Source organism: Triturus cristatus, chromosome 11 (genome assembly GCF_964204655.1).
Source record: "Triturus cristatus chromosome 11, aTriCri1.1, whole genome shotgun sequence".
Lineage (NCBI taxonomy): Eukaryota > Metazoa > Chordata > Amphibia > Caudata > Salamandridae > Triturus > Triturus cristatus.
This window is the reverse complement of record NC_140594.1, coordinates 319154567-319182224: the sequence shown is the minus strand read 5'-3', so window position 1 is coordinate 319182224 and position 27658 is coordinate 319154567. Positions and strand designations below refer to the sequence as shown.

The window sequence follows — 27658 nt, the reverse complement described above, 5'->3', positions numbered from 1 at the left end:
TTTGTTTATCTTGCGTGGGTTGCGGTTGCCAAGGCTTAGTGGATCCAATCCAGACACTAATACCGCAGTGACCCTCATCCAACGTGGGACAGTTGCCCTCCCAAAGCTGGCCTTCCTTGAAGCCTCCCGGAGTCCGTGGCTGCAGATCCAAACTACACCTCTTTCCACTTGAAGCACCCGACATTGAAGGGCTCTTTGCTTTGAGCTCCCTGGTCACTGTGCCGTGACCCAGACTCTGTCCCCTCTGCTTTCAGGTTCTTCTCTTCAACTTCTACACCTTCAATCTTCACGGCATCATCGACGCTTTTGGCTAGCAGCACTTTTGAACATTTTCCCATTGAAAATCGGCCCGCGACCCGACATTGAAAATGACCTATGCACCCGGCTTCCCTGGGGCAGGTAACAGTGGTACCTCGGTACTCTCGTGGTAGTGGGCTCCTCAAAAGCTTAAGTCTAAAGTTTTAACTTTGTACTCCTGCTAGAAGTGACTTTAATCTGTGTAAATCAAACCGCAACATTCTCCATAGGCTTTAATAGAGATCCCGATAGCAACTATTTCCACTGCACGCGCCTCCCGTGGGTCCCCTTCCTCATAACCTGGGGTGGATTCTTAAGGGGCCAGCGATCCTAAATGCCCTAGGCATTGTCTGTAGAATTGTCGTGGCTCTTATACCACTTTTTTGATATATGGTTTGGTCCCCCCCTGGGGCACTGTGATTCCTGTGCTATTTATTGTGTTTATAAATGCTTGTTTGAATTGTAACTTTGCCACTAGCCTCATAAAGAGACTGTGGGATTCTGTCTAGAATAAATACATATATTTTATATATATACCTGTGTTGGCTACTCTTTCATTTGGTTATTCAAGAGGTTATTATGGTAAAACAATAAGCTTAACACTCCTTCAAGACTTAGCCTGAAGGCTGCTCTCCACAGCTACCACTAGGATAGCTTTCTTTAAAGGTTGTCTTAAACCTATCATCAATAAGAGTCGAATTGGACTGGTGCAAGGTGTCCCTATAAGTAGGAGACAGCATATGCCAGGCCAACTTCTCACAACCTCGAAGACCAAACATTTACATTTTTCTACTTGAATTGTCATACCTTTCTCTTTGGGAATGAACTTCACCTTACCAATCAGCTTGTAATGGTTTTCAAGACAATCTGTAAATGCCAGGATGTCATCCTGAAATGCCACTACTTCATCGATACCCCCAAACAAGCAATGCATTAGGTTTTGAAACACAGATGTGGCTAAAGCAAGACCAAAAGGCATTCTGTTGAAATGGAAGCACCATCTCGAGCAATAAAGATGATAATATGACAAGACTTTTTAGTTAAAACATTCTGTTAACATGCAGACTTGAGGTGAATCGTAGAGAAAAATGTGGAATCATCTGTCATAGCAAATAACTCTTGAATGGATGAAAAACAACTAAAATATATTTGTTAATTGATCTAACATCTACACACAATCCTAAATTGCATGTTTTTGATTCTTACCAAAGCTAAGGAGGAACCCCAGTCAGAGGCCTACATAGGTTCAATTACACCTTCACTACACATGTCCTTCTGCACCATGGATAAATCATTCCTGTCCGGCAACGGAACATGTGCGGAGATTGTAAGGGAAAATGTTTAATTTGAAAAATGTTCCTTTGTTGGTTTTCTGTTTAGTGGATACAGCAGCCATATTTGAGATCAATGTATCAATTATTACTATTTTTTAATTAAATGTTCTACACTTTTATCTGTTTCAACATCTTTCTGCCAGGATGGATTGCGATGATGTAAAAGCTGTTCTTGAATTTTTTTGTTAGACTAAGGAATAAATAATTCATCCCTGAGTGTCAATATTTTAACCAAATGAGCAATTTGTAGATAATACCCTCAAGGATGACACTCTATAAATCCATAGGTTCATTTATGTAGAAATTAAACCTTTCTAAAACAATGGGAGCTTTCCTCAGTGAAAAAAATCATGAGTTTGTCTCAGGCATTTGTTAAAGAACCATATTCTCTTGCATCCAGATTTGAGGATGCTGTAAAGGAGGTAAGTATGCAAAAACGTCTACAACTGCCATACTTAAGAGATTCAACAACAGATCTTTTTATCTGTTAGTGTCAAATGAATCTCAATTGATCGATAGCATACATATTTTTCAAATGTCTCAACCATTTTTTCCCTATTCATGCTAGGTTGACTGGGACCATGAAAGATGTGTAGTGGTGGAGTTGCCATACTGTATGCACATAAGGACAAGTCTGATATGCATATGCTAAAATGCAAACATGAAATAAGGTACTAGCTATAAAACTAGCAATTAAAATAAACAATTTTCACTGTATTAAAAACAGAATATTGAAAAAAACTGATGCTGCTGCCAGACTCATCACTGGAACTAGAAAGAAGCAAACACTTCTCTCAGATCTAAAATCCCTGAACTGGCTACTTCATGACTCAATAATACAACTAATGCTTGCTTGCATGACTTACAAAGCCATGCACTACAACACACCAAAATACTTGGCACAGAAAATTAGAACTATCTGGCAAATAAGAAACAGCTCCCTGCTGCTAAAACCACAGATGTTCCAGAAAAAGAAAACTTTCAGTAGAGCCTTCTCAGGTATTGCCCCGAAAATGTTGAACTACCTACCACCTGAAATCAGACGGATCCCTTCTACTGCATCATTCAAAAAAAGAAGTGAAATCACTTATGAACAAATGGCTACCCTAATTGCATTATCCTGGACTCTTGTGCCTCCCACATGCATATTATTTGACTTGTTGAATTTGTGCATTGAGGTTACTTTCTGCAATTTGATGTATTTCATAGTTTGCACCACTGTTTCTCACGTTACTTACTTCGTTTCACCTGTAAAGCGCTCTTATAAAATAAAATGCGTTTGCTTTCTTACCATATAAACTGAAAAAACATGCTGTTAGGAATGTAACTTAATTGGAAGCTTACCATACAAGTTATACACAACCGGTCAAGGAATGTGCAGATTGACTAGACACTGACTAGCCACTGCTCCAGCAGGCCTTCCCAGCTTGTTTCTTGATGTAGTGCGTCTAAGAAAGCATGTTTTAACCTTTGTTGAATGGGGATGCTAGATGCTGCTGGCATCACAGCGCAAGTGATCTCCGGTGGTGTTGGCGCAAAGTGTATTTAAATAGCAGCTACTGCGCAGCTGTGGGAGTGAATACGTGAGTCATCAAAGCACAAGGTAATACAAGAAAATAAACAAATAACATCTCTGTGGCCTCAAGCATTTAGGTCTTGACCTAGACATTCACTGCAAAGTCCTATAAAACAACAGAATATAAATAGGCTTTGCACAGAAATCCCCCGGATATCATTTGACCCATTATTCATATAGCTCATAGTATTCTAATGGAGCAAATTCAACACCTTCAATGCACTGATTTACTGTGCAAAAACTGACGAAAATTAAGGAAATTAACACTTACTGGTCATTGAAACGTTATGCTAATTTGTTTTTTAAGTGTTTCTGAATTGTTTGAAAAAAAAGTCATAAATGAAATTGCAGTTCGAATGCCATCAGGCGCCATCTCATTTCCAGCAGTTAAAACAATACACATGATGGTTATTATATAAATCACCCCAGGCACGTTGTTGTTAGTTTTTGCCCCTTCTTAATGATGACCACTGTATGTAAAAACATACTCTTCTCCTTACCTTCCTTCACTGTACATACTGCACCATGATCTTCAGTGACGGTGATAATAGCTTACAATTGCTGTAAACTCGGATTTTTCCCATGATTTACCAGCAATATGTGTTTTTATATAGCCTGGCCAGCTCTCTAGCTTGTGCATTCTCGTACACCAAAGCATTTCGAGATTCTGCGAAAAAACTCTACCATCCTTGGCAGCCAAGAAAGGAAATGGGAAATAATGGTTGCAGACAGTGATCAAAAGTGTGTAGCACATACCATGACAATAACGAAATGAACTGAGTTCACTTATTCATGTAATGTTTCATTATCATGGATACATGTTGGAAATGCCAGAGTGAAGATGGAAACACTAAACACGTTACCTCTGAGCAACATCATCGGTAATTTCTGGAAAGAGGTGCTTCAGAGGATTAAATGGGTAACTAGTTAAGAAATAGTTAATAATAATAATACTTTATTCGGTATAAAAAAATACCATAAAAGTGCAGATCAAATACATCATAATATAAAAACAAAACAATCAATAGCTTAAAATAATACATATTCGATCCTTCCATGTTTGGGAACCCCTTATCACATGAAATTCATATTAAAGACCAATGAGAGGCTAACATCACGGGCCACAAAGGTACATATAAAAAACATCAAAATTACGAGAGGAACATAATAGTTTGACAGCTTAGAAGTGATATATATTTGCTCCCATCACAATTTGTTCATCTGGTACCTCTTGTGTTTCTGAGTCTGATGGCTGCCCTTTAAAAGTTTACAGTGCAGAACAGGGTCAGTGTGTCTGTAGACAATTTTAAAAATAACAGGGCCACCTTTGCATGTTTAAATCTAGAAGTCTTTAGAATACTTTTTAAAAACAAACTCCTAGGTAGTGAATAAAAAGGGCATCATAAAACAAAGTGAAGGGTATCCTGAGGAGACCGATGGTCGCAGCCACACGGACCCTTCAACTCTATGGACGTTGTGTATCCTGCCGGATCAGCTAGTATGTGGTGCAATAGATTGAGCCTAAACCGTGTCATTATAAATCTATCATGGGCATTATGGAAATAAGATAAATAGGGCTCGATACCCACACATGATTTAGTCAGGAGGTGTTCTCTAACTGACTGTTTAACCAGTTCCCTATCTTCCCTGCATGATATAACATGCTTCTGGAACCGGGCTTGCACCAAGGTCTTGTCATGCACTGACATTTTAGTGGGGTTATCAAAAAGATCTGCGCATCCTATGGCGTCTAAAGTCTCCTTTATATACTTAAGCCATGGGATGTTCAGTCCCCGGTTGCGGGCAAGGCAGTCTGTTATAATCTGCTTACTAAATGAGGCCTCTGTATTTGCCCATATTTTGGCCCAACAGGTTAGGGGTTTGGCTTTCAGCCTATCTCTGACATAACTGACACCCAGTTCTTCGTGAATGATGTGGGACGGTGTGCTCTGAGGCACTTTCAGTAGGCACCGAAGGTACTTGTTTTCCTCGGTCTGCAGATGCTGCGTGTCAATAAAACCCCATACCTCGCTTCCATAAAGAATTTTGGCACAACATTTAGAGCTATATAACCTCAGTATTTGCTCCGGGGACCAACGGCCCAACCTTCGTGCAAAGTTCATGATCGACCCAGAGCAGCTCACTAATGTGCGGCATTTCTCTTCTACAGGGGCCTTAAAATTAAGACGACTGTCAAATAGTATCCCCAAATAAGAAAAGGAGTGGCACATTTCCCAGGTGATGGGAACCAATCGAGTAAACATAGTTCTTACTCGGTTTTTTCCCTACTTCCATGATGTATGATTTAGTTAAATTAGGGGACAGATCTAGGTTCTCCATAAAGGAAACAAAGCCGTCTATCAAACCCTGGAGCCCTTTGGATGTCCGCGCGAGGAGAACCGCGTCGTCTGCATAAAGCAGGACAGGAATCCCTCTTAAGCCAATCCGTGGGGTATCAACCATTAAAGTGCTGAGTGCCTGATCCAAGCCATTTATGTACAGGGTGAACAGAAATGGGGCCAGAATACATCCCTGTCTCACCCCACTTGAACATGGAAAAGGGTTGGTGGTACTTCCCTCCTGATTGTATCTGACACTGGTAGTGGTGTTCTGGTGCAATACCTTTAGAATGTTAATAAGTCCCGGGTCCACACCAAGACCTCCCATAATTGCCCATAATTTCCTACGGTTGACTCGGTCAAAAGCCGCCGTCAAGTCCATGAAAGCCAAGTCCACAGTTTCTTGGCTGGCAATGGTGTACTTGGCTGCCAGTAAATAAAGGTTAAGACATTGATCGGTGGTTGACTTTCCCGGCCTAAAGCCATATTGCGTGTCAGTGATAATCTGTTGGTCCTCTGCCCAGTCCATTAACCAGCTGAGGATAGCCCTTCCTAGAACTTTCGCTGACACATCAATTAGGGAAATGGGCCCGTAGCAAAGTGGGCTGTCCTTATTGCCTTTTTTTAAAATGGGAACGATTATCGCTGTGGACCAAGATGGTGGCATACCTGTGACTACTGCTGCATTAATGACTCTGGTCAGGATTGGTGCCCAAAGATCTACCTGGCACAAGAAAAGATCAGGAGGAATCCCATCAGGGCCAGGTGCCTTATTTCGAGTCAGTCCTTCAATTGCTACCTTGATCTCCCCCAGGGTGAAACTTATCGGGTTGATAGACTGCTCCCCTCTTCTGCTTCCGTCTGGGCATCATTCAGGCAGTGATTGTAAAGCACATGGAAATGCTCATACCATGATTCTTTGAGAGCCTGTGTGCAACTGAGCACTGTTCACAAAGTGTCCAACCTGACACTAACTGGTTTGAAAAATATATATTTAATTTTCAGCATTGAAACAAAACATTCTCTGGAGCTTTACACACTGTTTTCTTGTGTGGAAACGCATAAGAATATAGCAGTTTGTACCAATACAAATTAATGACATTTGTACTTAAACAGCGTGGTTACAGACAATTTTCACATGTAGCACAATTTCAAATTAAATGTTTTAAACATGACGCAATATCACAAAAAAATTCAACACAGCGGATATTTTTTAAATGCCCAATGCATTTCGGAACCAGCCGGTTCCTTCGTCAGGGGCCAATCTGAAAAATATAAAGCGAACCATATTGCTAGTTAGAGTTATGTTGTGGGTGCTCAATCTCGGTAACTCTAATGAAGAGCAGGCATGCCTGACAACAAGTTACCTGTTTGTCTGTGTGGTTAAATGTTCTCTGAAACGGACAGAAATATGACTGAGTCAGCATGGGCGTGAGTGATAATATATACGTGAAAGAGGAAAGTATGACATAGTCAACTACGCGCTTACCTTGGTGTGCAAAACTCGTGGTTCTGAAATTATGAAAGCGAACCAAATCATGTTAGTGAAATAGATCAGGACAAAAGTCCTAATGTATGTGCTCGATAATCAGTAGAGGGTTACAATAGTGGTAATGAATTCATACCTTACACAAGATGTTCAGTTCTGAAGCTGTTGGAAAAATAATAATTGCGTGTGTCAACCAATAGCGTGCCAGGTAAACTATACTAGACGCACAAAATACATAGAAGTGCAGTCTAAAGAGAGTAGCGTGCAATGCTAAACGGGTATAATCTTACCTCCGGAGGTTTTGTGAAGAGTTGCGTAAAAAGAAAGAAAGAAGAAGAAACGTGTTTTGTTTGTAAAAAACGGAAGAGTTAACGGAGTGGTGTTATCAGAATGAACAGCGTACTGAACCAACGTGAAACACGTCACAGAAACCTCACCTTAAAAATGCTACGAGGGAGAAGTAACGAACGTCTCTGCAACACCAGTAAGCGAATGCAAAAGCGTCAGCTGAAAATGCGCTTTTGTAAGAAAAACAAATCAGGACGTGAACCGGAATAACAAAACATAAACGATGGACTAAGGAAGACTTGGTTTTAGGCCTGGTGAACTGAAAGTTCTCTATGCTTAGGTGGGTGCCATCTTGGAACGGAGACGAAGAGCTACGAGATAGGGGGGAAATTCATAATGCATGACATACTGAACGAAAAGAGAGCGGAACAGTCAGAACTGGGAAGTGTTCCTTGATAATTAATTTACGAGCTCCTGATTTGAACAAATGAGATCGAGTAGTGTATATGAGCATACATAGGTGCATAAAATGATGACGAATTGGGGATTAAAAAAGAACAGAGTTGTTTCGGCGAGGATGTGTTCAGTAAACATTAGAAATCCTAATCTTTCGTCAACATGAGTTTTTGGCCGATGTCGTTAATCCAAGAGTAAGATAAACAACTTAATATATCAAAAGTGCATATCTGATCTATCATGAAAGGCAGCGTAAAGACTAATAGACCCATTGGGTAGTGCTAATATATATGTTGTGTGAAATAAACTGTATACACAATGTGGATGAAATGTGCAACGAGATATAGTGACAAGTGCTAAAAGTCCCTTAGAAAACTAAGAGGTACATGGTAACCTAGATAATCGTGCTTAAGATGTTGGTGTGTATATAACATGATATTGGAGTTGTTTTGCTGTAATGTTCGTAGTTGGTGCTGCAGTTTGGGAACTTAGCCTGGGGGGATGCTGACTAGTGAAGAACCTCATGGTCAAATGAAGCACGACATGTCCATCCGGTCATTGAGACCGGTAGGTGCCATGGTGTCCAGGGTTTTGATCCAAAAAACTTCCCTTTGGAGAAGTCTCAGGTGATTGTTGGTGCCTTGTTGTAGCTCCACATGTTCGATTATTTGAAATCTTAGTTGCGATATGGAATGGCATGCTTCATGCCAGTGGGATGCCAGAGGAGAATTTTTACTCAAAGTTCTGATGCGACTTTTGTGTTCAGTCAGACGTGTTTTCATTTTCCGTTCAGTTTTTCCGATGTATAGTTTGCCACACGGGCATTTGATCCCGTAAATTACATTGGAAGTATTGCAATCACTGGTATGTCGTAATAAGACGTCCTTGCCAGTAGTAGGATGTTTTAAGATGTTTCCTGGGATGATGTTGTTGCAGTGTGAACAATTATGACATTTCACCGTGCCTTTATGGGCGCGGCAAGTTTGAGGTTGTTGCTTGGTGGAAGATATTAGTTCACGGAGGTTTTGACCCCTTGTGTAAGCGTGCAGAGGCGGTTCACAGAAGATGTTATTAAAATCAGTTTCATTTGATAGTAGTTCCCACCGTTTGTTGATAATTTTCTTGATAGCTGTAGAACAAGTTGAATATCTGGATATGAAGACTATGTTGGATTTATTGATTCTTCTGGTGGGTGTCAGTAAATCTTCCCGTGATTTAGCCATTGCTCGTTGTGCACAAGAGTCAATGATAGTGGAAGGGTACCCTCGTTCATAGTATTTTTCTTTTTGTTCATGAATCTGGGTAGTGCTGTCTGCCAAGTTGGAACAAATGCGTTTAATGCGGATAAACTGAGAGTAAGGTAAGTTGTGGATGAGGTTATTGGGATGAAAGCTGGAGAAATGTAACGCATTGTTACGGTCAGTGGGTTTAGTGTAGACTGTGGTTGAGAGTCCGAGTCCATCTGGATTTTTATTGATGGTAACATCAAGGAATTGGATCGTCTGTGTTTCAATTTTGTGGGTAAATTGTATCCTAGAGTTGTGGGAATTTAAAGTAGTTATCATTTCTTCCAGGAGTTGTTGGGAGTTGGTCCAAACCAGAAAAATGTCGTCAATGTATCGACTGTAGGTGTAAATGTTTGTCCACCATTGAGGTATATCCATGATGTACTCCTGTTCAAACATCGCCATGAAGATGTTGGCGTACGAGGGAGCTCCTGGAAAGCCCATAGAAGTTCCCGAGAGTTGGGCATAAAATTGTTCATTCCATTTAAAGTAACTGTGGTGAAGACAAAAGTGTAAAAGTTGCAAGATGAAAACCTTCTCTGTATCAATGTCTTCGCGTTGGAGTAAAGCCCATTCAACTGCCTCCATGCCTGTGGAGTGAGGAATCGAGGTGTAGAGAGCCACCACATCAATAGTGCACAATAGCCAAGTGGGTTGAATATTCGGTTGAGTAAGTTGAAGTTTCTTGAGGAAGTCTGTGGTGTCCTTGGTGTATGACCACCAGTTTTGCACAAATTTCTGTAAGTAGTGGTCCAAATATTTTCCTACGACATCAAAAATTGAACCGCATCCAGAGACAATAGGTCTGAAGGGTGGTTGATGTAGGTTTTTGTGTATTTTTGGTAACATGTAGAGGTGTGGTCTGCGTGGGTTTGGTGTGGTGAGGAACTGTCTGGTTTGTTCGTCAATCCATCCTAGATCATATGCTTTTTTCAAAATGTCTTGCAATATGATTTCCAGTTGTGGTGTGGGATCGGTTTGTAAAAGTAGGTATGTTGATTGATCATTCACATGAGTGTTGACCTGTTTTAAATAGAATTCTGTGTCCATTATGACAATTGCTCCTCCCTTGTCAGCGGGTTGGATGGTGATGTCTGGGTTATTGGCGAGGGTTCTCAAGGTAATTCTTTCATGGTTTGTTAAATTCCAATGTTTGTTAGGACGGAGAGATAGGTTTTTGATGTCTTTCTTGATCATGATCTCGAATGTGTCCAGCATCTTGTGGGACACAGGGGCTTGAAAGGTACTGCGAGGCTTAAATTTCGTTAATTTGCTGGTAGATGGGGTCGCTTCTGAAATTACTACATTAGAGAAGTAATGGCGTAGGCGTAATGTCCGCATGAACTTGTACAGTGCAACGTCAATCTCCAGTTGGTTAGCATGATTAGTTGGAACGAAAGACAGACCTCTGTTTAGGACGGCTTTTTGGTGGGGTGTTATGTCAACAGACGAGATATTTATGATCAGGGAATGTTCTTCCCGCTGCGTAGCGATTTTCCTACCCTTTCCTCGCCTGATCTTACTGTTGCGCTTTGGGTCTCTGGTTGTAATACTGGGGGTATTCCTTGGTCCGGAGCCTGGGACAAAAAAGACACCGTGTTGGTTTTATCGGCTTGTTCCGTAGCATCCTTAGTTGAAGTTTGTGAGTTAGATGATGAGGTTGCGGGCTGCACTGGTGTTCTGGATGTAGAGATATCCTTATCTGAAACCAGACTTTCCTCTGATGAGTGTGTTGTCGGTTTGCGTGGTTCAAATCTCTTGCGTGCGTATATTTCGGCCCAGGTGTAGACCTCATTTAACTTGTAGTCGATAGTGTCTCTTTTGTACTTCCTGAGTTTACCCTCTTGGAGTTCTCTGCTGTACTTGTCTAATTTTATGTTCAAGCCTTCAAGATTTATTTTCCAAGTGTCATGTTCTAACCTATTTTGAAGTTCATCTTTCAATGTGTGAATTTCTTGTTCAAGATCCTTTATGGTTTTAGAAAGTTCCTCAATAATCAACAGAATCAAGTCCAGGGAACACTTGTTAAGGATTGAGAACCATTTGTTCATGAAAGTCGGGTTTAGATGAAAACGGAATAACATGGGTCTGATGGAAAGTCTTAGTCCTCTAGGAATCCGTTTGGCTTTATGATACTGTACAAGTGTGGAAGCATGAAGTTGTTGGTTAAGTTGACGTCTGGTTAGGTATTCGAGTTGCTTGAGTTGTTGCGAGACTGAGCCACTGTGTGTGTCCATATTTCTTACTTCCTGTATTAAAGAATAAATTTCCGATGCTTGATCTGTGGTGTAGACCAGCGTAGTAGCTCTGTTTTCTGTTATATTCGTTATCGAGCTAACCAACTGGAGATTGACGTTGCACTGTACAAGTTCATGCGGACATTACGCCTACGCCATTACTTCTCTAATGTAGTAATTTCAGAAGCGACCCCATCTACCAGCAAATTAACGAAATTTAAGCCTCGCAGTACCTTTCAAGCCCCTGTGTCCCACAAGATGCTGGACACATTCGAGATCATGATCAAGAAAGACATCAAAAACCTATCTCTCCGTCCTAACAAACATTGGAATTTAACAAACCATGAAAGAATTACCTTGAGAACCCTCGCCAATAACCCAGACATCACCATCCAACCCGCTGACAAGGGAGGAGCAATTGTCATAATGGACACAGAATTCTATTTAAAACAGGTCAACACTCATGTGAATGATCAATCAACATACCTACTTTTACAAACCGATCCCACACCACAACTGGAAATCATATTGCAAGACATTTTGAAAAAAGCATATGATCTAGGATGGATTGACGAACAAACCAGACAGTTCCTCACCACACCAAACCCACGCAGACCTCACCTCTACATGTTACCAAAAATACAAAAAAACCTACATCAACCACCCTTCAGACCTATTGTCTCTGGATGCGGTTCAATTTTTGATGTCGTAGGAAAATATTTGGACCACTACTTACAGAAATTTGTGCAAAACTGGTGGTCATACACCAAGGACACCACAGACTTCCTCAAGAAACTTCAACTTACTCAACCGAATATTCAACCCACTTGGCTATTGTGCACTATTGATGTGGTGGCTCTCTACACCTCGATTCCTCACTCCACAGGCATGGAGGCAGTTGAATGGGCTTTACTCCAACGCGAAGACATTGATACAGAGAAGGTTTTCATCTTGCAACTTTTACACTTTTGTCTTCACCACAGTTACTTTAAATGGAATGAACAATTTTATGCCCAACTCTCGGGAACTTCTATGGGCTTTCCAGGAGCTCCCTCGTACGCCAACATCTTCATGGCGATGTTTGAACAGGAGTACATCATGGATATACCTCAATGGTGGACAAACATTTACACCTACAGTCGATACATTGACGACATTTTTCTGGTTTGGACCAACTCCCAACAACTCCTGGAAGAAATGATAACTACTTTAAATTCCCACAACTCTAGGATACAATTTACCCACAAAATTGAAACACAGACGATCCAATTCCTTGATGTTACCATCAATAAAAATCCAGATGGACTCGGACTCTCAACCACAGTCTACACTAAACCCACTGACCGTAACAATGCGTTACATTTCTCCAGCTTTCATCCCAATAACCTCATCCACAACTTACCTTACTCTCAGTTTATCCGCATTAAACGCATTTGTTCCAACTTGGCAGACAGCACTACCCAGATTCATGAACAAAAAGAAAAATACTATGAACGAGGGTACCCTTCCACTATCATTGACTCTTGTGCACAACGAGCAATGGCTAAATCACGGGAAGATTTACTGACACCCACCAGAAGAATCAATAAATCCAACATAGTCTTCATATCCAGATATTCAACTTGTTCTACAGCTATCAAGAAAATTATCAACAAACGGTGGGAACTACTATCAAATGAAACTGATTTTAATAACATCTTCTGTGAACCGCCTCTGCACGCTTACACAAGGGGTCAAAACCTCCGTGAACTAATATCTTCCACCAAGCAACAACCTCAAACTTGCCGCGCCCATAAAGGCACGGTGAAATGTCATAATTGTTCACACTGCAACAACATCATCCCAGGAAACATCTTAAAACATCCTACTACTGGCAAGGACGTCTTATTACGACATACCAGTGATTGCAATACTTCCAATGTAATTTACGGGATCAAATGCCCGTGTGGCAAACTATACATCGGAAAAACTGAACGGAAAATGAAAACACGTCTGACTGAACACAAAAGTCGCATCAGAACTTTGAGTAAAAATTCTCCTCTGGCATCCCACTGGCATGAAGCATGCCATTCCATATCGCAACTAAGATTTCAAATAATCGAACATGTGGAGCTACAACAAGGCACCAACAATCACCTGAGACTTCTCCAAAGGGAAGTTTTTTGGATCAAAACCCTGGACACCATGGCACCTACCGGTCTCAATGACCGGATGGACATGTCGTGCTTCATTTGACCATGAGGTTCTTCACTAGTCAGCATCCCCCCAGGCTAAGTTCCCAGACTGCAGCACCAACTACGAACATTACAGCAAAACAACTCCAATATCATGTTATATACACACCAACATCCTAAGCACGATTATCTAGGTTACCATGTACCTCTTAGTTTTCTAAGGGACTTTTAGCACTTGTCACTATATCTCGTTGCACATTTCATCCACATTGTGTATACAGTTTATTTCACACAACATATATATTAGCACTACCCAATGGGTCTATTAGTCTTTACGCTGCCTTTCATGATAGATCAGATATGCACTTTTGATATATTAAGTTGTTTATCTTACTCTTGGATTAACGACATCGGCCAAAAACTCATGTTGACGAAAGATTAGGATTTCTAATGTTTACTGAACACATCCTCGCCGAAACAACTCTGTTCTTTTTTAATCCCCAATTCGTCATCATTTTATGCACCTATGTATGCTCATATACACTACTCGATCTCATTTGTTCAAATCAGGAGCTCGTAAATTAATTATCACGGAACACTTCCCAGTTCTGACTGTTCCGCTCTCTTTTCGTTCAGTATGTCATGCATTATGAATTTCCCCCCTATCTCGTAGCTCTTCGTCTCCGTTCCAAGATGGCACCCACCTAAGCATAGAGAACTTTCAGTTCACCAGGCCTAAAACCAAGTCTTCCTAAGTCCATCGTTTATGTTTTGTTATTCCGGTTCACGTCCTGATTTGTTTTTCTTACAAAAGCGCATTTTCAGCTGACGCTTTTGCATTCGCTTACTGGTGTTGCAGAGACGTTCGTTACTTCTCCCTCGTAGCATTTTTAAGGTGAGGTTTCTGTGACGCGTTTCACGTTGGTTCAGTACGCTGTTCATTCTGATAACACCACTCCGTTAACTCTTCCGTTTTTTACAAACAAAACACGTTTCTTCTTCTTTCTTTCTTTTTACGCAGCTCTTCACAAAACCTCCGGAGGTAAGATTATACCCGTTTAGCATTGCACGCTACTCTCTTTAGACTGCACTTCTATGTATTTTGTGCGTCTAGTATAGTTTACCTGGCACGCTATTGGTTGACACACGCAATTATTATTTTTCCAACAGCTTCAGAACTGAACATCTTGTGTAAGGTATGAATTCATTACCACTATTGTAACCCTCTACTGATTATCGAGCACATGCATTAGGACTTTTGTCCTGATCTATTTCACTAACATGATTTGGTTCGCTTTCATAATTTCAGAACCACGAGTTTTGCACACCAAGGTAAGCGCGTAGTTGACTATGTCATACTTTCCTCTTTCACGTATATATTATCACTCACGCCCATGCTGACTCAGTCATATTTCTGTCCGTTTCAGAGAACATTTAACCACACAGACAAACAGGTAACTTGTTGTCAGGCATGCCTGCTCTTCATTAGAGTTACCGAGATTGAGCACCCACAACATAACTCTAACTAGCAATATGGTTCGCTTTATATTTTTCAGATTGGCCCCTGACGAAGGAACCGGCTGGTTCCGAAATGCATTGGGCATTTAAAAAATTTCCGCTGTGTTGAATTTTTTTGTGATATTGCGTCATGTTTAAAACATTTAATTTGAAATTGTGCTACATGTGAAAATTGTCTGTAACCACGCTGTTTAAGTACAAATGTCATTAATTTGTATTGGTACAAACTGCTATATTCTTATGCGTTTCCACACAAGAAAACAGTGTGTAAAGCTCCAGAGAATGTTTTGTTTCAATGCTGAAAATTAAATATATATTTTTCAAACCAGTTAGTGTCAGGTTGGACACTTTGTGAACAGTGCTCAGTTGCACACAGGCTCTCAACCTGTCAATATCCGGTCTTTATCTCAGTAGGAGAGGACAAACTCCTACAGAACTGATGCACCGTTGTTCTCTACAATGGAGAATTATTGATTAAACTGTTACATCGTTGGAGTGCTCTCCCCACACAACTACTGCCATACCATGATTCTGGCAGGATGTGATTAGCTACCCTTGATTTATTTGCCTCTTGGAAGCAAGAGTCATTTATAACTTTCCAGAAAGCAGTTGTGTTCTTTAGCTCTATCGCTTCCCTTAAGTCCTCCCAAGCCTGCTGCTGCAAACTAGTTTTACGGCATTTTACTGCCGATTTATAATTTGCCCTACATAGGGTCACCCGCCTCTTATCTCTTGGGGAGGATTTTAATGCTAATTTCAGCTCTCTCAGGGCGCGGGAGCACTTTTGGTCGAACCACCTTGGGTCATTCGTTCTTTCTTTGTATGTTTTGTCCCTAAGCAAACCATCAATTAGATGGGCAATACCCTTGAATGCCAAGAAATAGTTATAAATGACAAAGATTTTTTTTAGCATACTATTAAGAAGTAGAGTTATCCACTATGGAGCAGCTTTATGGGTAAATATAGGCACATCAATATCCCAAAGGATTATTTCTTGAGGTGAAAAATCATCAATTTCTAGAAGTAGAATGGACAAATAAGATGTCCAAACTGGCAACGATGGATATAATTACTTTTAAAGCCAGAAATAGGCAACGTTTTCCTGATAAACAATGGAGAAAATTCTCACTCTCCTATGACTGAGAGTTCTGTATTTCTAATTAATAGACAAACGTTTGGTGATTTATTAGTAGAATTTGTAATGTGATCTTGAATACTTGATAGGGAAAGTTAATTCATAAGTTAATAGATTTAAAGAGCTGTCTTCAAGGCCAACTATTACACTAGGAAAAAGTATAAATGCAAGACAAAATGTATGGTGTTATGGGGTTAAACACTTTAAATATCTCCGAATTGACCAGCAATTAAGTAAAGACCCTACCCTCAAAAACAGACGCAAGTTGTCTCAAAAGCTAAAAACACGAGAAACATTCAAACCTCAACTATGACTCGTGCGCTAACTGCATCGCTTTATTAAAAATCGGAAACTTCTTTATCTCTTAACAGGTCTGATCAAGTCTATGATCTGTGTATCTCGCTGATCAATATTGATCAATTATGTTTCCTAGTCCTTTGTACCCACTGTCCTTGACCGCACATCTCTCCAAAACGCATCTTTTGGAGAGATTGCATATGGCCCTTTGCTCTACCACAACACCGAGCCGGGGGAAAACGAAACTTGTCTGGCCAAATGACGCTAGATGTTTGTAAAATTATTAGTCCCTGTGTTTACTCATCACATTCAAAGAGTTGGAGGACGAAAACAAAGTCTGGAATAATTCCCCGCCAGTCTATTTTCTATGTATTCTGATTTATTTTATTGTGCTTTCTACCTACCCCAAAGTGGACCGGGATTGGAGGAGGCCTCCCGTACCCAGCGTGCTGATGTAATTTTCGAGTACTTTACTCACACGAGATAACGTGATGCTGTCAACCCCTATTACTCAGAGCGCATTTCCACTTCCGGCAGGAAGGCGACAAGAGGTCTCTGCTTTGGTGGTGGCATAATGAGCTCAGAAATACCCCACATTTACAGGAAAAACCTTCACCATGATTCCTTCCTGGCTGCTTATCATGATCGATTGATTGATAGATTCCGTTTGCGCAGAGTAAATAGAAATGTCTGACCCCTGCGTGTCTACCAAGATGAATCTCATTCCAGTCTTGTCGGCGCGAGCCAGGTGATGGAGTGCTTTGTTACACGGTCCCTTGCATAGGAAATTATATAAATGTATTCAGGTCGGACTACATCTTACAAACTGTTTCCATCAGATATGCCCATTTGCTGATGCTGATAAAAAAAAGTGGAAATTAACTTTCGAATTGACGGGTGGAAAAAAATGCGCGTGTCTGGAGAAAGAATAATGCGTTCAGCATACCTTTGTAAGTGTTCCTCAAGCTTGTTAGCATTGGGCAGGTAGTCGCTTCATTTAATTCTGCTGCTGGCCATTGTTTTGGCATAAACTAAAATAAAGCCATGCTCTGGCTGGAATTTAATTCCCCAGGCTGAACAGAAGCGGCTGAATGTTGAATATTTCACCTCTAAAAGTGCTCCTGTATCCATCCCTGTCAACAGACCTCCAATGGCGATAAATTGAAAGCAAATAACATTTGCTGCATATTCAGAGCAAATGTTTGGTTATTAATGAAAGCGTTCTGCTGGAGCGTTATGCTCTCACATGTTTAGTATGGAGGAATGGTGTTAGGTCTTGGCCCCCGTAAACCGATGTCCACTGTACATTCAGGAAAAAGCTAGACATTTCCATCACTGCACTCTGGGCCCCGAGGCCCCGTCGGTTGTAAGAAAGCATTTTTCATTGGCACTTTTGCCTTAAGTTGACCTCTTTTTGGAAGGACTGGCATTGTTTCGGTTTGCGGATACCAAGTCAGGTTGTTTTCCAACATCCATTGCCCATCCGTTAAGGAGTGATCAAGTGTGGCTGATTTAACAAAGCCAACCAAATACCAAAAATATATATTTTATATTAATCCACTACCTGCTTCTGGGTGTAAAGTGTGACTTAAACGTGACATCATTTGTTGGCAATTCCGGCATTAGAAGTTATTTAGCTAAGGTTTAAGAATGAGGTGCAGCAAACATTGAAAATGTGACCTCCCACCAGCTCAAGTTGCTACGGTCATATTTCCTGCGCATCGCTTGTAGGTCTGTAATTGCAGTTTTACCATCAGCTTATTGCAGAAGCTATGGAGAAACGAGCAGCAGGTGAACTCATATATATGATTCATCATCATTTACACAAAGATAGGTAACAGTAGGTTCTTATCACGGAGTGCACTTGAAGAGCCTGTGTTTTCAGTTTCTTTCTGAATCGTAGAAAGCTGTTAAGCCCTTGAAGAGGCAGCATGTGAGACTTTTTTAGAGGTGCTAATGTAGTGGTAGACAGGCTGTGGATCAGAGATGTTGCCTTCATCCACACACAAAAAGGACCAAGGCTTGCACTGTTGTTCTTAAGACGGATTCTGGAAGCTGGTGCCATGATGTCATGGTTGTCTTGGCAATGTGTTTTTTTTTTAAAGCTGAGGTCTGTGAAACCAAGTGAGTTCACATGGTTGTCAGCCAAGTGTGAAGCTGTGTAGGGTCTGGTTGGATAGCTATGCTTGAATATCTGCTCGCTTATTGTGGTTGGTGAACAGAGGAATTCAACCTTTGTCGGTCTGAGCTGTTGGTATGTGATTAACATCAACGTAGTGGTACCTTGAATACCACTGGAGCATATGAATCTAGGTACATGCGTGATAACCAATTCAAAGGTTCATTTAATGTCGATGAACCCTAAGAGTGAGTCCCAAAGCCATTGGATGACTCTGGGGTTCACCCTGGAGCCAGATCACTCATTTTCATGTGATGCCTTTTGGCTCTACTTCCCTCACGCCTTCTCCATTTATCGGCATTATTGAAATCACACACTGAATCTTAATAGACTATACAAGTCTCTTAACCTTTTGAAGGATTACGTTTATTTGATTTGTTTTCTGTTTTTTCTTATGCAGATTTTCTACAAAATACTGGATGTCTCAGACATGCACCGTCTGCGGGAAAGGAATGTTATTTGGACTGAAGTGTAAAAATTGCAAGTATGTCCTTTTCTTCCCATATTTTTATTTTAAAATTTAGGAAACGGATGGCTATGCACTGATGCCATGAATGCTTACATTAAAAACAAATGTAATGTTCAATGCAAAAGATTCCTGACTTTCAAGACAAAGAATTCACAACAACTGCTGTAGGATATCAGGATCCAGGAGACAGTGCACTACACCTCTTTCAAGTGTATGGATAACTTAGAAAAAGATTGGTGGTCACCCAAATCAGTGGGAGGTCGGTGGCTGACATCAACCCAGGTAGAAAGTGAAAGTGGACATCGTTGATGAGGATATGGACACAAGTAATGTAGGACCTCTTATTATGTATTTTATGTATGCCCACTTTACCATTTCAACAACAGTCCTTGCATTACGTGGGCTTGATTCACAAAGGTTAGTTACACTTTTGAGTACGTTTACACTTTGTAGTAAGTTTACTGATTATTATTTGTATGAAGCATCGTATGTGTATGCTCCATACAAATAATTCCTGACTTTCAAGACTGCATTCACAACAACAGCTGTTTGATATCAGGATCCAGGAGACAGTGCATTACATATCTTCCAAGTATAAATAATGTTATACCACCACTTAGGATTGGTCACCGGAGATCATACTAAATAAATGAGAGTTCAGTAAGTGTATATTGTTGATGAGGATATGGACAAAAGTAATGTACGACTGATTATTATGTATGTTATATACGCCCACCTTAACGTTTCAACTATAATGCTTACATCATGTGGGCTTGATTCACATGTAAGTCATACTTTAAGTAAGTGTACACTTTGTAGTAAGTTTACTTCTTTCTGTATTAGGCCGGGTCTGGGGGCTTAGTGGACTAATGTACCCAATGTAGGGACCTGTGTTTGACCTCATCATCACAGGCTCAAATCCCGGTGGGTTCACTCAGCCTTTCATACTTCTGAGGTCGATAAAATAAGTACTATTGAGTTGTGTAACAATAAACATCTGTTATTCGGTGCTAAGAGGCCTGCGGGTGAGCGCGTGCTTTACAAATACACGTTATGTTTATGTTATCCACAAATTCAGTGTGTAAACTTACTACAAAACTGTAAGTCATATGTCTCTACCCCAAGAGTAATGCAATTGGCTCACTCTTGTGTGGATGACAGGGTTCCAAAACATATTTAATATATTATGAGAGTGATAGCGGAATTGAAACATATTGATTTTCGTGATGTAAACAGACTTGAAACATCCTAGAATTACAAGTGTTACAGCGACTAATTCCTGAAATCGACAGTCACTGATGGGATGCGTCAGCTTTTTTTCAGATTTTTTTGCCTCTTGTGCCAAAGAATGGGTCTTTTGGGTTTTCCCTGTTTCTCACACAGAATTCATTATATTGCTTGAACCTCAACATGCTCTTTTCATTTGCCTCGCTTTAGATTAAAGTGCCACAATAAATGCACCAAAGAAGCACCCCCGTGCCACCTGCTCATCATTCACCGTGGAGGTAAGTCATACCTTCCGCACAGGACAAACATCTATTTACCACCACTCTGTCATATTACTTCATTGAGCCCTTGCATCATGGCCGCTATTCATTAACCCCTTCTGTGCCACGCCCTTTCCCCCTCCTGTGCCGGGCGTTTTATTAGTGGGTGGGGTTCATGACGAGATAGTCTCGTCATGGGCACAGCGCGACCGTGCTCCATGACGAGACTATCTCGTCATGGGCACTGAAGAGGTTAAAAAATAAAATGCAACTTTTCAAAGTCTGTAGATATGTGCTGCTAAGGGATTACTGTAGAGTGAAGGCTTTCAGGCCTCTGTTAAATAGCCAAAAGTAAATCCTCCATATTGTTTTCAGAGTAGAAACTATACTGCTACATGTGGGAATTTCGAGTCAAATACAATGTTCTAAACCTGCGAAATGAATACAAGTCAGGATATCGGGCAGTATGTGTTGTGTAAATATCACTAGAGGAAGGAAAGTTAATCAGGTTGCTCAATAAGTATTTAGAAACATTTTTATAGCTTTTGGGATGCAATCATTACAGCACTCCATTTTGTCAAGTGTGCTAAAGGCTGCTTTTATGGGGAGCAAGCTGGGTAGTTCTACATCCTTAGATCGAGCCTTACATATCAAAGGTCCTACTCAATCCTCTAACAATTTATTTGAACCCATCCACCCTCCCCTAAGCAATTCCCTACCCAACTTTTCCCTTCTCGAACAATGACAACAGCTCCAACACTGTGTCTAAAAAAATCTCATGTGTTTTCCTTTCTGACAAACCATTGCCTTATTTTACTCACCTCTCCGCCCTTGAACCAATTTCCACCTCATTTATTCCTGTCTCCTTCTCTTTCTTCCCATACTTCCTCTGTCTCCCCTTTTTCCCACTTAACCATCTTTCCTTCTCTGCTCCTTCATACCGCTTGCCCGTGAATGACAACCTTTACAACAACACTTCCTACCAGCCCACCCTACCTCCTTCTTCTCTCATCCACCACACTTGGAGGTGGGCTCTGACTTTGAAGACCCAGGGAAAGTGATTTCCCTGCATACCTGACACTATGACACGGTATGCATCTGTGTGGCCACTACATCATTCTGTTGCTCCTGAGCCCTCTCTCAAAGTCTTGGCACGGGGGCCATTTTATGCCACCTGAACTGGGGTGGCGAAGTGAGCTAAAGAACGATGATGTATTCAACCCAGAACTATGACTGGGGGTGAGTGTCTGAAAAGTTTCAGCGCTCCGTCCCTCATCTCCTTGTGTTTGCTTTGTTTGTCCTTAGTTGGCAGGGTATGCCCAGACGTGGGTCCGTTGCTCACTTTACCACTGGATTCAAGCTGGCCTGGCTGATGTGGGGTGTTCCCCGAAACCGGTCCTAGGATGCTTGTTTCCGGTACAGGAAAGACCTTGCTTGGCAGTTCAGGCTGGACTATTCCCATGAGGAATACGGTCAAGACTGATTTGCATATGGCTGGGACTGAAATAGGGTGGTGAAGTGAGCTAGCAAAATGATGATGGATTCAACCCAGATCTGTGACTGAGGGTGAGTGTCTGAAAAGTTTCAGAACTTCGTCCATCATCTTCTTGTGTTTGCTTTCTTCACCCTAAGTTGGCAGGGTATTCCCAGACGTGGGTCCCTTGTGCAATTTACCACTGGATTCAAGCTAGCCTGGCTGATGAGAGGTGTTACCCCGATCCGGTCCCAGGATGCTTGTTTCCAGTCCAGGGAAGACCTGGCTGGGCAGTTTGGGCTGGACTATTCCCATGAGCAATAGGGTCAAGACTGATTTGCTTATAGCTGGGTCTGAACTGGGGTGGCGAAGTAAACTAAAGAACAATGATGGATTCAACCCAGATCTGTTACTGGGGGGAGTGTCTGAAAAGTTTAAGAGCTCTGTCCATTATCTCCTTGTGTTTACTTTGCCTGTGCCAGCATGAAGAGACACTCATTATGCCTCTCCATTCTGTCAAGTGCACAAAAGGCCACTTTTATTGGGAGCAAGTTGGGCAGTGCTACATTCTTTGTCAAAGCTGCACATACTAATATGACATACTCAACTCTCCAACAATTTATTCTAAACCCTCCAGCGTCATGCCTAATCAATTCCCCCCCCCAACCTTTTCCTCCACAGTTCCTCCAATCAATGACAATAGCTTCAATGTTATGCCTAAAAAATCGAATGTGTTCTTCTTAAGAAACTGTTAGACCCGCGATCCCTGGTTGGCTGAGGTAGGTACCTTAGCCCAAGTAGGGACCCGCGTTCCAACGTCAGGGAAAGGAAGGTCACCTTTTTAGATAGCCCTGCTCACCCCCTAGGTAGCTTGGCACAAGCAGCCAGGTTTATCTTCAAGGCAAATGTGTAAAGTAATGGCAACCACGCTCACAATAGCCCAATGATGACACCACAAATAGACTCCACACGAGTTTTGTAAAAACGAGTATAAAGTTTATGTAAAAAGGTATTCGACCGAACAATATAAAACCAACATATGAGGTTGTGTAATATTTTTCCTGGTCGGTTGTTAGGCCAGCCAGCCCTTGTAAGTTCTGGCGATATCAATGAGCACGTCTAAACATTCTCCTGTATTCCTAAAATCATATCATACAGTCGTAATGCTAGAATCAGGTTCTTTTGCAATGTAATAATACTGTCATGCGTAACGTAACAATCAGGCACTTTGCAAGATCAAATAATGCAATGCGTGAGACCACCACCAGATATGTTTTTCTACAAAAATAAGGCAATGCATATACACTAATCAGGTAATTTGTTATGCAGGAGAAATGCAATGTGCAATACACTAATCAGGTAGATCATTATTCAGAAACAATGCAATGCGTCATATGACAATCAGGTAGTCCGTTATGCAAATAAAAATGCCATGTCATACACTAATCAGGTAGTTCGGTATACAGGAATAATGCAATGCGCAATACTCTAATCAGGTATTCCGTTAGACAGAAACGATGCAATGTGTAATACGACAGTCAGGTACTCCGTTCTTCAGAAATGGAATCATGCGTAATACACTCAGGCCCCGATCACCGGGCCTTTGGCAGTCTCTCCGTCTCTCATAGTTGCCTCTCACACAGTATGATGTAATCCCAAAGTGCAGCTTCGCACTCCGGCCCCTGCACCACCACTCCTTTGGCGATAAGGGCTGCGACACGAGCCGAAGCAGAGGCTCGTGCTGCCAACACGAGAGAGAGGCCGAGAGCGTCTCCCTCCAAGCCTGCGCCCCGTCCCAGGAGTCGACACATGTTACCTGGGGGGTACAAACTCACTCTCCTCTCCCCGGTCAGCGGCTGGGCCTCCAATGCAGCTTTGTGAAATGGCAACTGCGGCTCTGGCCGGCAACTCAACTCCTCCAGGACTGCCGGTCCAGGCCGCTTCACTTCCGAAGATCTCAGGCTGCCACAAACCACACGCACACAGCGTCGCTGAATCTTCTTTCATTCTGGGTGCACGATCACTGAGCACTCCACACACAAGTCTCCGGCTGCACGAAGATCACCCACACAGCGTCGCTGAGACTCGCTTTACTCCGGTGCACACGATAACACGGCGAATCCTCATGAAGGCCTCATGGTGCACAACGCACCCGCACACAACAACTTTGAGACTCACTTGGATTCTGGTGCACACGATGACAAGGCCATCACACAACGGCGTTGACTCACTTGGATTCTGGTGCACACTATCACTGGAAAATCCTCACAAAGGGGTTCAGGCTGCATAAAGCACATGCACACGTGTCGCTGATCCTTGCTTGGACTCCAGGTACCCCCGATCACAGACCAATCCTCCTGAAGATCTCAGGCTACACAAAGCACGCACACACAGTGCCACTGAGACTCATTTGGATGCCAGGCGCATACGATCACAGGTAGTCCTTATGAGGGTCTCAGACTGCAACAGGCGTGCTCACACAGCGCCGCTGAGACTCTCCTGGAAACTTTTATGTTCCTGTGTTTCCGAACAGGGAGCCAGCTAACCTCGGGCCCTTGGGGATAGTTACTTCAGGACACAGCGCACCGCAAAGTCCTTCAAGCAGGGGGACACAGCACACAGCAAAGTCCCTTTAGCCTTTCCTTGGTTGAAACAGCAAACTGCAGGCCAGCCCCAGATCACACAGCAAGACCAGTCCTATCCATCAGTCTCTTCAGTTGTTTCTTCCTTGGCAAAGGTCCTCTTGACCACGAAGTAGCTCCAGTCTTGTTCACACTTGATCAAGCCATTCTCCAAAGTTCAGGGGCTTCAGTTCTCTTAGTTATACCCCTCAATGGCTTTGAAGTCTTTGTGCTTCAGGGGGCACTGAATCTCTTCCTTTGATTAGTGGGGGTCTGGATTCTCAATCACTCAGCAGGAGATGGGACAAATGTTTTATAGCAGCAGCCCAGGCCTCTTTAACTCTAGGGGCTTCTCCTCCTCCTACACTCCAGATGCAAGTCAGCATGTTGCTGTCTCACCTCCTCCCCTGGGTTAAGACATTCCCCAGATCTTATTGCTTTCAAATCCAGACGGTCAATCCACAGCCAGGCAGAGACACACAGAAATGTCAGAGCACAAAAATGCAGCCACTTCTAAAAGAGTGGCTTCTGAACACACAATGCAAAAACCACCTACATAAAAAGATGTGTTATTACATTGTGAGTTCAGGCATACTAAACTTCACCTTTCCATCTTAAGCCTTTGGGAAGACAGGCTTGAAAACATATTACCCAGCCTTCCCATTGAGTCCTATGGGCAAGATGGCCTTTCCACAGTGATAAACGAAATGGAGATTATTACACTGTCAGGACATGACACACACCTTAGTACATGTCCTACCTTTCACATGCACTACACCCTGTCCAGGGGGGACCCCAGACCTACCATAGGGGTGTCTTAGGGGCACAGAGAGGGGAAAGGTCTGGCAAGTGAGTGCACTTGACAGAACAATATGGCAGTTTCACAAACTGCAGGCATACCCTGCAGTGGCAGGCCTGAATTCCCTTTTTAAGGCTACTTGTGTGGGTGGCACAAATAGTGCTGCAGGCCCACTAGTAGTATTTGCATTACTAGCCCATGCACACATAGTGCACTTTACTAGGGACTTTACTAGCAAGGCAAACATACCAATCTTCGACAACCAATTATTATTACTTTATACAGGGAACACTTACACGTTGACACTGGTTAGCAGTGGCAAAGTGTCCAAAGCATCCAAGTCAGCCAAAAAAATAGCAGAGGTAGAGGCAAAAAGTCAGGGGTAGTCACGCCAAGAAGTGCCAGGTCTAACAGAAACCATTTCCTGATTTGATATGCCTGCCTGCTATTTGACCAGGTGCCACTTCATTAATTCCTGTTTCTTCTTCTCTCTTACCAGACTTCATCCATCACCCCTTTCTCCCTCTAAACCATTGATTTGTATTTGCTCCCTCTAGCCGCCTTCAGAAGAGCGGCCCGAGATGAAATTTCTGTTCCACCCTCACTTCTTCTGAGTCATGCGACTATTCCTCTACATCTGCCATAGCGTTTCCAGATAATACTTGTTCCAAGGCACGGAAAGGTGGCCCTCATCAGAGCAGAACAGAGCTGATCACTCCTAAACTATCTTTGTATACTTTATAAACTTAATTCCTTTGGCCTTGCAAAACCCTGATACTTTCATGTTACCTTCCTCTTGCCCTGTTAATCGCAGCTGGTTTCTAGGCCCTTCTCCTAACTCTCCTGGGCAATAACTGTGAGGAGTTGGTCTAACGGCCAGGGCGGTCGACCTCGAACTCAGGGAACTGGCTTTGAGTCTCGGCAATGACACTGAACATCCTGTAATTCTGGGCAAATCACGTAATCTACCCGTGTCTAACAAAAAAAATTAATGTAGTCTCATGTGATGCAACTGGTGCTATGTAAAGCGCTCTGATACCCGATTCAGGTCAGGTTCGCGCTATATAAAACTCTGTAAAAAAAGAAAAAAAAAACCCTAACTGTGTCCTAGTCCACTGATGCTTTAAGCATGCTAAGTCTTTCTTTACATCTTGATCAACTTAAGCCATGTGACGTGAACCAAGTCATTATCACCCAGATGATATTACCCAGGAATAACCACACTGCATCAAGGTCATACTCAACCCTGTAGCAATTTATTCAAATCCATCCCCTTACCCCTAAACAATTCCATTCCCAACATTTGCCTCAACAGTTCCCCCAAACAATGACAACAATGTTGTGCCTAAAAAAATCTCATGTGCTCTTCTTGACGAACAATTTCCTTATTTGATTCAACTTCCCGCCCTTTGACCAGGCCCCACCTCATTGATGTCTGATTCCTCTTCTCTCTTACCATACTTCTGCTTTCTCCTCGTTTTCCCTCTTAACCATTTATTCTTTTTTTCGCTCTCTAACTGCCACCAGAAGAGTCCTCCTTGTTCCCAAGCATGGAAATGTGGACCCCCCTTGTAGCAAACAGCACTGGGCACTTCTATGCTAACTGTATGCTTGATGAACGTAATCGCTATCTTCTTGCAAAACCCTGACACTTTCCTGTTAACTACCTTCCTTGCCCTGTTAGTCGCCGCCAGCTTCTGGGCCTTGTCCTAACTCTCATAGACAACAACTGAGTCCAACCCAGATATGTCCTCTCCCACCATTCTTTCAAGCATGCCAAGACTTTCTTTACATCTTGGTCAACTCCAGCCACACCAACAGAACCAATTCATTATCACCTAGGTGTAACCACACCACTTCATGCAATGGACGTTTTTCCCTGAGCTCCCACAGAGTGGGCATCAGCTGTCCCTATCTGATCTCACCTAACTCAGGCTACTGCAGTTTCACCCATTCTTGGTCCAAGCCCAACTTCTGACCACAGAATTGATTTTCGGGCTGATACCTGGCCCATTTCACAATCAAGTGCCCATATACCTAAACTTTCTTCTTTTTACCAGTCTTCTTCTCCACACCTGTAGAAAATGTTAAACCTGCCTTAGGACCCTACATCTCCCTGTCTCATTTATCCCCACTTACAGTCGCTCCTCCATTGCCCTAGGCCTTGCGGCCTGTAAGCATATATTCCCTATTGGTAGATATC

General features: G+C 42.2%; 1 protein-coding gene across 2 annotated transcripts in view; it reads left to right on the top strand.

Moving 5' to 3' along the window:
- Positions 1-27658, top strand: part of KSR2 (kinase suppressor of ras 2) — a 1474574-nt gene that overhangs the window by 769768 nt on the left and 677148 nt on the right. For both annotated transcript variants that reach the window (XM_085636251.1, XM_085636250.1), the window contains 2 exons: positions 19006-19089; positions 20512-20579. In XM_085636251.1, coding sequence (XP_085492377.1) covers positions 19006-19089; positions 20512-20579 — 152 coding nt within the window. The remainder of the gene's footprint in view (positions 1-19005; positions 19090-20511; positions 20580-27658) is intronic.